The sequence below is a fragment of the Rhododendron vialii genome, chromosome 5a (genome assembly GCF_030253575.1).
Source record: "Rhododendron vialii isolate Sample 1 chromosome 5a, ASM3025357v1".
In the NCBI taxonomy this organism is placed as follows: Eukaryota; Viridiplantae; Streptophyta; class Magnoliopsida; order Ericales; family Ericaceae; genus Rhododendron; species Rhododendron vialii.
The window spans coordinates 4,626,504-4,639,081 of NC_080561.1; the positions used below are offsets into that span (position 1 = coordinate 4,626,504).

The 12,578-nt window shown below is 39.0% G+C and overlaps 2 protein-coding genes across 3 annotated transcripts; both read left to right on the forward strand.

Moving 5' to 3' along the window:
- Positions 1 to 1,690: 1,690 nt before the first annotated feature.
- On the forward strand, positions 1,691 to 12,171 carry LOC131327462 (protein STABILIZED1-like; the record flags this gene model as incomplete). Its single annotated transcript, XM_058360627.1, has 6 exons — positions 1,691 to 2,963; positions 11,051 to 11,199; positions 11,314 to 11,428; positions 11,548 to 11,663; positions 11,753 to 11,783; positions 12,139 to 12,171. Coding segments are annotated over 5 exons (1,683 nt in total), but the record flags the coding sequence as incomplete, so codon positions are not given.
- LOC131325444 (serine carboxypeptidase-like 17) lies at positions 5,796 to 11,151 on the forward strand. 2 transcript variants are annotated; one of them, XM_058357722.1, is made up of 8 exons: positions 5,796 to 5,894; positions 7,997 to 8,062; positions 8,746 to 8,935; positions 9,096 to 9,232; positions 10,037 to 10,139; positions 10,340 to 10,440; positions 10,714 to 10,800; positions 11,016 to 11,151. In XM_058357722.1, the coding sequence occupies exons 4-8, from the start codon at positions 9,224 to 9,226 to the stop codon at positions 11,025 to 11,027; spliced, it is 312 nt and encodes a 103-aa protein (XP_058213705.1). In that variant the 5' UTR covers positions 5,796 to 5,894; positions 7,997 to 8,062; positions 8,746 to 8,935; positions 9,096 to 9,223; the 3' UTR covers positions 11,028 to 11,151. The 2 variants fall into 2 exon arrangements, with proteins under 2 accessions (XP_058213705.1, XP_058213704.1); XM_058357721.1 differs by having other exon boundaries at positions 10,904 to 11,057.
- Positions 12,172 to 12,578: the final 407 nt, after the last annotated feature.

A 12,578-nucleotide genomic window follows, 5' to 3' on the forward strand; every position in this document is an offset into this window, starting at 1 on the left:
AATACACTGTCAGCGACTCTTGGGCTGGTGGGATTTGACTGCAAACCTCTGGACAATACTCACTTGTCGGAGAACACTTGAATGTACAAAAGAGAAAAGTGGGAAAGAGGCCAAGTATTGCTTATAGAGAGCGTCTATCTTTCTTTTCATTTTTGTTTCTCCTATTTAGAAGGCACTAATGCACACTTTTTATTCTAGACATTGATGCACCAATCTCCCAAGAGGCTCCGACTGTTGATTAGTCGAAGGTTGATACTTTCGTTTCATTTGGGTTTCAGGAAGATATAGCTCCCAAGGCACTGAAGGCATCGGTAAGGTATTCTCACTGGTTTTGTAATTTTGAGAAAATCGCATTTGACAGCCTTGTATCCTAGGCTGCTGGAACTTCTATAACTGTTTCTTTTGCATACACAAGTGTAACTAATGTTTCGTCAAGTACCCCATGTATTGGTGATTCTCCGTTGCCTGATAGAGGAGGTCAGTCCCCTGTAGGCCTAATATTTTTTGTTCATGGAGATAATAACTGCTTCTGTTACTGCTACAGCTACCACCACCCCTTCACTACAAGTACTCGCGGAATAAAATCTCCATGTGTTTCGATAGAAACGGCCAAAAGGTTCTTGTTTTCTAAGAGACCAAAATGAAACACTGGTGGAATAAAGGAATTGCAGTGTTTTATTCCACCAGTGTTTCAGACGAAAGACCACACAATATAGGAAATGCTCAGGAAAACAGAAGCATAGTAGAACAAAAGTTCTGTCAACATGGATTTAAAATTTATTTGAATATGCTTTTGGCAATTTTCGTTTCATAATGACGTTTGCTTTTGGTTTTTCACTCGATTCTTTTTTCCTATGAAAGTGTTATACTCATAATCTTCGCATGTTTGATTATCAGTATTAGGTTTTTTTTGCACTTAGAAATGGTTTAATTCTTGTTTCCAAACATTTCTGTGTTTGTCTATATATTTTGAAATGCTTCCAAAATAATTGTGAAGCATCTCTGAAACGTTGGTGTTTCTATGCTTGCCGGAACAACACGCGGAGATAAAAATTTGATCCTTGCAACGACTGCTACTACTGCAGTGACTTAAAGAGACGTGGCTTGCTGGTGATGTACCTTCAGCCAGAGCGATTCTTCAAGACGCCTATGCTGTGATTCCTTACTCCGAGGAGATTTGGCTTGCTGCATTCAAGCATGAATTTGAGAACCATGAGCCTAAGAGAGCAAGAATGCATCTGGCTAAAGCGCGAGAAAGAGGAGGCACACAAAGAGTGCGGATGAAGTCAGCTATTGTTGAGAGAGAATCGGAAAACATGCACTGACGAGGAGAGGAGGTTACTCGACGATGGGCTGAAACGCTTCCCTTCATTTTTTAAACTGTGGTTGATGCTTGGACTGACAGAGCCAGGAACTTTTCTACACGGGGGCAACCACGAGACAAAAAATAAAGGGTTTTGTTAACGCATGCCCCCTGGGCATATGATAAACACTACATATTTTCCTTCATTTATTTCTTTTTTATAGGAAATCTAAGTTCCAAACACTAGCCACAAACTCTTCATTTATTGTTTTTGAAAAGATCAACTTTTTTTTGTTTTGGACAAAAATACCCCAATCAAACATACACTTTCCCTCCCAACAAAATTTCGGCTTCCCTCATTCCCTTCCAAAATTAGTTGATTAATTCCTTGCCACTTGTCGGGCTATTATTCATAACACCATTGGGGTTGGAGTGGAGGACGAAGACCGGAAAAGGACATGGGTTGCCGACGCAGAGGAGTGCGAGAAAAGGGGTTCCATTGAAACTGCCAGAGCTATATATGCTCATGCCCTTACAGTATTTTTGACCAAGAAGAGTATTTGGCTCAAAGCAACACAGCTTGAAAAGACTTATGGGACCAGGGAATCTCTTGATGCGCTGCTTCGTAAAGCAGTGACGTACATACCACAGGCTGAAGTTCTATGGTTAATGGGTGCTAAAGAGAAGTGGCTTGCTGGTGATGTACCTTCAGCCAGAACGATTCTTCAAGAAGCCTATGCTGCTATTCCCTACTCCGAGGAGATTTGTCTTGCTGCATTCAAGCTTGAATTTGAGAACCATGAGCCTGAGAGAGCAAGAATGCTTCTAGCTAAAGCGCGAGAAAGAGGAGGCATGGAAAGAGTGTGGATGAAGTCTGCTATTGTTGAGAGAGAATCGGGAAACACTGACGAGGAGAGGAGGTTACTCGACGATGGGCTGAAATGCTTCCCTTCGTTTTTCAAACTGTGGTTGATGCTTGGACAGCTGGAGGAACGCCTTGGTTACTTGGAAAGGGCTAAGGAAGTGTATGAGTCGGGTTTGAAGCAATGTTCCAGTTGTGTTCCCCTTTGGCTTTCGCTCGCTAAGCTGGAGGAGAATATGAATGGGTTGAGTAAAGCTCGAGCAGTTCTCACGATGGCAAGGAAGAAGAATGCTCAGAGCCCTGAACTCTTGCTTGCTGCGGTAAGAGCTGAATCAAGGCATGGGAAGGGGAAGGAAGCAGATATTCTGATGGCTAAGGCATTGCAGGTGTGCCCCAATAGTGGTATACTGTGGGCAGCTTCGATTGAGATGGTCCCACGTCCGCAACGGAAGACAAAGAGCATAGATGCACTCAAGAAATGCAACCACGATCCACATGTCATTGCTAAGCTATTTTGGCATGACAGGAAGGTAGACAAAGCAAGGAGTTGGCTTAACAGGGCGGTGACTCTTGGACCAGACATTGGGGATTTCTGGGCATTGTTCTACAAGTTTGAAATTCATTATGGAACAGAGGAGACTCGAGCAGATCTTTTGAAGAGATGCGTCACTGCAGATCCAAAGCATGGGGAGAAATGGCAAGCACTGTCCAAGGCTGTGGAAAATTCCCACCAGCCCACTGAAGCCATTTTGAAGAAAGTAGCGGTCGCACTTGGAAAGGAAGAGACTTCTGCTGAGGGTAAACAATAGATGCATTTTTTTAAAGCTTTATTTTCTTGCTTGTTTAATTGAGCCTAGAAAGGAGGCCAGACAATTAGCTGAAGTTTCCCATTGAACTGACTTAAACACTACTAGTACTTGCCATTTTTGTTCCAAAAAAGAGTTGTCCTTCCTTGATTTTATCCTCTTCTTTTGTTTCCTCTTATTGATTGTGAATAAGAGGAGATAAATTTCATCGAGTGGCAATTTTCTTTTATAGTAAAGAAAAGAATTAGCAAACGTTGTCTTGAAAAAGTCATCCAACTTGAAAATTTTGATTAGTACATTGAAGGAAATAAAAATTGATAGCGAAAGAAGTGCAATGCCTTTTAGCTGTAATATACATTTAGCAGGATGCAACATATAAAAGAAGCATCAAACTAGTGGATTGCCAGAAACTTGCAATTGATCATTTTTAGGAAAAAGCACAGCCCTTTTTTTGGTCACGGAAGCTTTTGTCGTTGATTGAGTTTCATTTTCCATCCTTGCTTTGCTTGGTTATCTCAATGCAGATTAGCTTCTCAATTATGTCCACGTATGCACAAGACAGATTGAGATCATTATCATATTTGCTCAACAACCACTCACTCATCCTTCTAAAAGTTGATATCCTCAAGGATCTGATAGAATCTCCACTCCAGGGGCATAGGTGCCTGAAACACAGCTTAAGATTTAGTAAATATGTACCACCGTAGCATACTAGATCTTATAGTTATACAAATATGGCAGAACTAGAGGGCGATTCCGACGTCACCTATAAGATAAAGTTATGAGTAGCCGTTATGTGAAGAAGAGAATAATGAATATGAGTCAATGTATCGTTACTTGTTGGAGTTACAGTGGCTGGTTTTCCTGCACTGAATGTGTCGTTCAACAACTCTAATGCTTCACTTCAAACAATTCCAGCATATTTCCGAACCATTTCTTTATTAGTTGATAATATGTTATACTTTAGCTATCGGTACTCTTACTAAAAGAGTTAGACCGTGGACAAGAGGCCTTTGCAAGATGTGTTTTGCTGAGTGTTCTTTTTGGCTTTTCTAATCTGTGGCATGTTCAACTACAATACTACTCAAGTAGTCAACACTTAGAAGAGTGGCCTGGAGATCTATGCATTATAATTGTGAATCTATCTACTACTTTATTGTACACAACTCCCGTAAATGATGGGAGAATCTTTACCAATGTTAACTTTTCCAATTTGAGACTGGTGTCAAACTAGTTGATTTGTGCGAGTCTCCATTAATTTTTCCTAGGACTACTATGTATTATAAGTCTAGAAGATCTTTCGTGTCAATGGTGTTTGTTAGATTTTTATGGCTTGGTTCCAAATGATCTGTTTCAATCCCTTCCGTGGCTACTGTGCTCTTCATATTGGTTCTTGACTCCCAAGCATCACCAAGCGTATTGGTACAATGATGTTGACATAGCACCTATGGCGAGAAACAGTCTCATATAAAGTTATGTCTGTATGCATGTGTTGTAAACCCAGTTGATCGAATCCATACAATATGTGAAACAAGTCCATTTTTTTGTGTAGCATCTGTGTGGAGGCTGCTTCCCTTGCTTGTGGTTTGTATCCTGTTAAAATCAATCCTAATTGAAGGCTCCGTAATTCAGTAAGGCTTTATGCCTCCCCACTCCCGTAGTGATTTTATTTGATCGGCATGGTCATGTGTGATCGCAGATCTAAGACGCCCTTACTAGTTGAATGCTGCATTTTAGAATGGAAGCTGATTCATAATGTGGTATGATGATTATAAGTCCAGTTCCTGTTTGTTGGAAAACACCTAAACCAGGGGCAGGAAAAGTGATTCAGTAAGCAGAGAAAGTCACAATATATAACATCCTTGTTTCTAATAAGTTTATTAGTGAAATGTTTTTGGGTGGTTTCAGTTGCATCCCTGATTTCGGATGTATACACCAGATTTGCTTGCTATTATTATATCAGATGTCTTGGACTTTATCCGTATATCACTCTCGTTTCAGGGGGATGCCTCTCCACAAAGTGCTACATGATAGGAGCAAGTTGTGGCGGCGTATGGAAGAACATGATAGTGTATTTGTTTACAGAGAGTGGACCCTGGATCAAGCAGCATACGCTTCCGATCACAAGAACATGCAAGAATGACTTAAACACTGTTATCAAAGGGTGCAATTTGACGCTTATCCGCAACAAGGGCAGTAGCTCACCCACATGCTGCATTGTTCCGTTGGAAGATAGATATCCTAGTGTAATCATCATTATAATCGGAACAAGTATAATAAACCCGTTACAATGGCACCTAAATAACCACATTAGATATACATGCATATGCCCCTATTTTCGGTTACAGTATAATAAACCAGTTACAATGGCACCTAAATAACCACATTAGGTATACATGCATATGCCCCTATTTTCAGTTACAGTTTTGTAGTAGTGCAAGGACTCGATGGTTCTGATACAACATATACCAATTTCTTTCAAGAAAAATTTGAAAATGGAGCATAAAGTTCTAACATAAAGCCCAATATATGTACCGGCAAGGTCAAAATGGAAGGCCTATCTGCCAAGAAGTCTCAAAACTCGACTGCATCACTTGATTGGCTTGCTTGTGACTAATTCAATCCAATAATGTCTTAAACAGAGATCTCAATGACTTAGTATTACTAACAACAAACATGTATCATAAGTGGTTAATTTTGTAAGAGCTCATTTACTTTCCATGCTTCATTTTCTTTGTTTGGCCTCCAGTTTATTACTTAAGATGAGATGGGTTTGAATTTCAGGATGTGAATTCTTGAGGGAGAATTTAGATATAAGTCCATTGAGAAAATCATTGTCTAGTGGGGGGACACGGTAAGAGTTCAGACACCTTACCTAAAGAACTTCTGTCCTTATTTTATTGCCAACACCACCACATTCAAGGTAATATACTCTCTCTCTCTCTCTCTCTCTCTCTCTCTCTCTCTCTCTCTCTCTCTCTCTCTCATGCATTTTTAGTGATGGATTCTCTAGTGGAGGTCTGATTTCTCAAAACAAAAAAGAAATATGACATCCCTCGTATTCTTGTTCTGAATCCTTATGCCTCTTCTTATCACTTGAGCAACAGTATGCTGTCTCAGTAACTAAAAATCAATTTGTCCAAGGGATTGAATGATTTAATTTGGGGGACTATCCCACCATCCACTAGTGGGTCCAAATTAAATCCGAGCAAAGCCCCATATGGACTCACTCAACATAGAAATTGATAGCACGCACATGAGTGTCAAACTATAGACCAAAGGCTTCCTGAGGCCCGTAGTTGCCAAGTTACTATCACTGCACCAACCCTGAGGTTTCTAAAACAATGATTTCGTAAGGCCTCATTCATGATCATGGAAGAAGAGTTCAAATGGTTTGAATTTACATTTTTCTAAAACTCCCCCCAATTCTTCCTCCATTTATTGTTTGATATTATTTTTTTCCCTCCTTTCATTAGATGCATGTTTTTTTCTCATTTCAACTCATTATTCAAACCAATATAATGATAGGATTGTCTAAATGAAAAAAAATAATATTATGAGTTCAAATGGTTTGAATTTACATTTGATGTTATTTCAAAAGCATTTACATATACTTAATATTAGACTCATTTTGAAGGTATTATTATTGTCTTTCCAATAATACCAATTTTTAGAAAAATGATGCATAGTGTAAAAGTTATATGTAATTGTCAAAATTCTAGCAAAAAAGTAAGTAGAATATTAGTGAAGGAGAGAAATGGAGATGGGTCTCCATTTGGGAGGTGATTCTCCAAATATGGAGAATGAGAATTGAGTCTCCAAAATGGAGACCCCAAATGGAGATGGGTTGGAGGGCATGGATTCTCCAAAATGGAGTTTTGGTGCCCAAATGGAGATGGGTCGGAGATGCTCTTGGATGACGAGAAAGAAATGAGAGTAGAAAAGGGCTGTGTTAAGCTTGGAAGAGACCTAGGATTCACTAATAGATTTTATTGACATTTGTTTGATGAATTGCATTTTATTCACTAATACAGAAATGGACTAAAACCCATGTTGTCACGGATTTTTAGGCAAGTCATTCTCCACACATACATCAACTAAAATACTACCATCTAGCGGAAACAATTTGACTATTGCCATTAGCCTATAGTCCAATGATATAGTGGAAACGCATATCCAAGAAAATTGATGTCCTTAAGTTTTTGTCAAAGCTTTGCTTGAGATTAGCTTGATTTAGGTAACAATAAGACGGGTATTTCGTTTGCTCACTTTTTTGAAGCACATTCTGGTCACCATGTGTTGGTTAAGATGTTTTTGGTTCGGTTGTCATTCATATAGGGTATTATTGATATTCGGTATGATTTTGTTGAGATTTGGTATTTTGGTGACTTCATTCGAGTTTTTAGAATGGAAGAAAAAATAGGTCCTTTAATTTTGGTCAAAACTTTTGTGTGAGATTAGCTATAGGCATTTCTCACATTAACACCTATGGGTTGGTGCAGTGGTAGTCACTTCACCTGGTCGCAAAGTGAGTGGCAATGGCTGGGAAACGAGCTGGCATGATTTATAACAACCCATAGAGCATTTAGTCGTGAACAGAACTCAATGGAAAAATAGGATTCATGTAGACAACTCCAATTGATTGCAACAAAAGGCTCAGGTTGGTTTGGTTCATACATCAAAAAGCCTTTGATCTGCACCTTGACTCCCACCTGCCTACTATCAATTCCTGTGTTGGGCTAGTTCATACTGTATATTGCCTTGGCTTTAGTTGAGCCTCTTGCTAGTTTACGGTGGGGTTGGTCCCCCATAGTTTGTCCATTGGGCCAGATACGCGGTTATGAAAAATAATCATTCGTTTTACATCTTCAAGCACGTTTTGTTCACCACATGTTTCTTATAATTTTAAGGAGGTCTGGCTGCTGTACACTAATTCTTTTAAGAGTTAGGAAGCGAAAGTGGCTAACTCTGATATCAAGAGTAAAATGAGGTAAACCTATCTCCTTGTTCTATGGTCTGCCTCAGGGTTTTCGATTTTCCCATGATGGTTGGAGAAGACAAGGAGACGAGCATGAAGTTGCCGACAAAGAGGTCTGCTCTGATACAAATTTTTGGCATGTGGAAAACAACTAGGGATGTCTATGCTATTTGGTTGGAATAATGCTGCCTTAACACATAGGCCCAAACAAACAATGTTATTTTGATTAGGCAATTTGAATGATCCCCGCCCCACTCCCTCTCGTATTTACTTATTGTTTTCTATGATGTGATTGCTAATCTTGTACGGAACTGCTATACAAGGGAAGCTGCATTAGGTGAAACTGACCTCAATATTTGGGCCCTTAAATAACCGTTTAGGGAGGGAGAAAGGAAACAAAGGGTAAGAAAACAAAAGGGAGAAATGAAAGATTAAGCATTTGATGGAAGGGAAAAAAAGGGTTGATGAAAACGAAGAAAATATGTCTGAAAATTTAGATGATTGTCTCACCACTTAAAAGGATGAGAAAGAAATTAGAGACAAAGGGAGACACGCCACTTAGAAGAGACAAAAGAAAACTTTGCTTCAATTGTCCTTTCAAAGTAAACCTTAATTTAAAAAGCTAAATTAGAAATTGGTTAATGAGCTATTAGTTATTAATGAGCACACCTTTAGTCTTTTGTGCTATACCTTAAGTTTGGTTGAAGTACAAATCAAAGAACATATACGTTATTTGGCTTAGATTTGTAATTGTTGGCTTCATTAGCTCTTATAATCCTTCGTATGGTACAAGCAGAAGCAGCAGGTGCTGCCTCTCAGATGCAGCTTCTGACTGAGTCATGCAGCGGTACGTACAGTTGGATCAGATGGGTGCATATCCATTTGCTGGTTACGCTGGTATTCTCAGCACAAGCAGTCCTAAGTGGCAAGATCGTTAAGTTTTTACCTGGATATGATGGTGAACTTCCTTTCAAGCTCGAGACAGGGTAAGCCTTTTCTTTTCTGTTCCCTGTTTCCATTGTCTTTTCAAGGATCTGTAATTTTCAATAGTAGATCTTGTTTGAGTTGAAAAAGAAGTGTTGGTTTGTGCTTTCAGTTGAAAAATGGAAGTTGTTTGTGCTTATATTATGAGTTTGTTGGCATCAGACACATTGGCGTTGACGATTCAGAGCTGTTCTACTATTTCGTTGAATCAGAAGGGAACCCTCAAGAGGACCCTCTCTTTCTTTGGCTAACGGGTGGTCCTGGCTGTACTTCTTTCTGTGGACTCATTTATGAAGCAGGTATGTAATTATCCTGTTCTCCTTTCTTACGTAAGGCAGGAAATGATAAAACAAATTTCTACCCTTCTTTGATCAGTATTTCTTGGAACTTTTCACATTGTCATGTATATCTGTTGAGATGGCCCGAGACTTATTGTCTAACATTTTCAGAGTAAATTAATCATTCAAAGTTTCGCTCTTGGTTTTTTCCTCATTCTCGCATCTTGGTTTAGCTTCAACAGTGTGTGCGCTCTCCAGAAATTAGCTGAAGTAAGCCCCACTTTTTTTTTGATATCTCAGGTGTCCAGGCCAGCTTTCGCGCACCTCGACTAATCATGTCTCCTTTTTCTACAACTTAAGTCCTTTTTCTACAACTTAAGTTATCGTTATTTCATTAAGTTGCCTCTTTTAATTTTTAAATCAGTAAAACAAGTAACTAAGCACAATTAGAATGTTCTCAGCTTTCTTATTCTTGTCATTTCGGATTTGTGAGTAGTATTTGGCATTTTGTGATAGCTAATTATGTGGACAGCTGTATCTCTGTGACCTTAACTCTTGATATTATTGTTAAGGTCCAATGGAGTTTGACTTTGAAAACTATACTGGAGGGTTACCGAAATTGAAATATTACCCCTATACATGGACGAAGGTGAATTTCTTACATTACAGTGTTTCTTTTGTTTTGTCCATCTCTTTTGGTCTCTGGTGTAATTTGTTCTTAAGTGCGCGATAAAACAGGCTGGTAGCATGATATTTCTTGATTCACCTGTGGGCACTGGAAAACTTAGCCGTTCATTCACTTTTTGTTTTCTGAACATGATGCAGTGGATGATTGAACACCCACAATTTCTCTCTGTCCAACTATTTATCGCCGGTGATTCTTATGCTGGCATTCCGATTCCATTGATCACTAAGAAGATAATAGACGGTAATCTTATTATCACGACGATCAATTTTTACACTTCAAATTATAGCTCATTTTTGGTATCTGAATATCAAGGTACATGATCTTATTAGATGTTGATGACTCTTAGTTAGTCATTTGACTCATTTTTTTTGTCTATGAAATTTACTGCTGCATTATGGTTCCGAGTATTATATGATCAATATTATTTGTAATGGTGTCAGGGTATTTGATTGGGAGCCCGGTGACTGATTCAAGTATTGATAGGAACTCAAAAGTTGAATTTGCTCATGGGATGGCACTAATATCGGATGAGATCTATGAGGTGAATCAAAATCTGCAATTGTAAAGGCTCATTAAATCGGCTAGGATAGGCAATAGGGGTTTTTGGGTCAACGATCTTTTATCCTTAAATCTGTGTTACCATTCCTTGTTAATTACAGTCACGTCCTCATGATGTACTCGGATCTCAAAACAGATGGATTTTGAGGCACACCAAGTTTTGACTTTTGAGACAAGAAACCTTTTGTTACAAGGTTTTTTATTTATTTATTTTTTATGCTCTTGTGGTAATTGTTACAATTTATGCTTTTTTCAGAATGCAAGAAGAAGTTGCAAAGAGAACTATGTTAATGTAGATCCAGAAAATGCTGCATGTTCAGCAGCCCTTGGTGATATCCAGATGGTAAGAGGAATTTAACTAGTTGTGAATTCCAGTACGCAGTACTCGACTGCATCACTTGATTGGCTTGCTTGTGACTAATTCAATCCAATATTGCCTTAAACAGAGATCTCGATGGCTTGTATTACTAACAAACGTGCATCATAAGTGGTTAATTTTGTAAGAGCTCATTTACTTTCTTACTTTTCCATGCTTCATTTTCTTTGTTTGGCCTCCAGTTTATTGCTTAAGATGAGAGGGGTTTGAATATCAGGATGTGAATTCTTGAGGGAGAATGTAGACATAAGTCCATTGAAATTGTTCATTACCATAGAAGGAGCAAGAGCAGAGAAGTTAAGAGTTCAGACACCTGGGCTAAAGAGCTTCTGTTCTTATTTTATTGCCAACACCACCACATTCAAGGTAATACTCTCTCTCTCTCTCTCTCTCTCTCATGCATTTTTACTGCTGGATTCTGTAGTCGAGGTCTGATTTCTCAAAACAAAAAAGAATTATGACATCCCTGTTGATATGCAGTCCTTGAAACAAGATTCCTGCAATGTTTCCGAAGCCTCAACACTGCATTTTCTGCCCACAGGGATACGCAAGGGGCCTTTATTCTGGAATATCTTGATGACAATAGGATTATACGGTATTAATCTCGGAATTTCGGTCCCATATGTAGCAGTAGCAACTGAAAGCTAAGCAAACAGGTCGTGCCCAGTATAGTAGGATATCACAGTTGAGCCAGATCACATGGTTGTGTTGCAGGATTGTCACAGTTGATGGTGACCTTTGCAGCACAAGGAAGCAGCAGTATCTTGGTGTTTCTTTGGCTATATCTACATGGACAACATTATCACTTCAAAAGGCTGACATGGTTTAACGTAAGCTTTTTTTTTTTTTATTACTCAAGTGATCAGACCAGCTTACCCACATCTCGACTAATCTTGAGGCCTAATCCCAATGTCTACCGGAGCAAAGCTTCATATGGACAAGGGTTTAACGTAAGTGCTCTCTCTCTATGTGTGTGCGCGCGCGAGCGCGTGCGCGCAAATTATAATAGGGCGGCCAATTTGTGTAAAGGATTTGTTATGTAAAACAATTTATAGGAACTACACAGTACGGTAGTCTTCTGTGGTCCTCTAATTTCCTACCAAAACAGCTACCATTGTGCTCAAAATTTGAAAAATGCCATTGTTACATACATACATTGTTTTTAACAAATGGCATAAAAAGCCAGTTTGGAAATCATTTTCCTTGTGTACGTCCCAAAAAATTATCTTTAGGCACATACTTCAACTGTGTCTTGCATTAACCATTGTTTTTAACTAATGTATTTCCTTGATACTTGATTAACAGGATTTTCCGCATGATTAAGCTTCCCAACGAACTTTGATAATGGATGCATAATGGACTCAAAAAATTTAAAACTGGACCAGTCCTTTTCTTCAATATTTTTTTTTTTTTTTGTTGGGGGGGGGTTTGGGTGAGCCTGTTCCTTTCTGAAACCATTATCTCTTCTATCACACCATAGGGCAAGAGTTTGGGACGAGGGAAAGAGATAAAAGGGTATAGGGATCCTGTTTTGATCTTCCCACCAAAAAGTTAGTCGACTGACAGTGGAGGCAATGGCAGCTTATTCCCCCATTCTAGGCTGTCATCATATGAACTTTTCCAGGGGGTGCAATGGCAGCATATTCCCCAATTCTAGGTTGTCAAACTTGTACTCATTCCGTCCCATTTTTAAAGTCCAGTATTCTATTTTGGACTATCTCTTAATAAGTGTCCATTTTGTAAAG

Excerpts from the sequence above, each read along its gene's own strand:
- LOC131325444 (XM_058357721.1), top strand. Across the intron at positions 10,441-10,713 it reads TATCGGATGAGATCTATGAG|AATGCAAGAAGAAGTTGCAA; the intron begins GTGAATCAAAAT and ends TGCTTTTTTCAG. Across the intron at positions 10,801-10,903 it reads CCCTTGGTGATATCCAGATG|AGATCTCGATGGCTTGTATT; the intron begins GTAAGAGGAATT and ends TGCCTTAAACAG.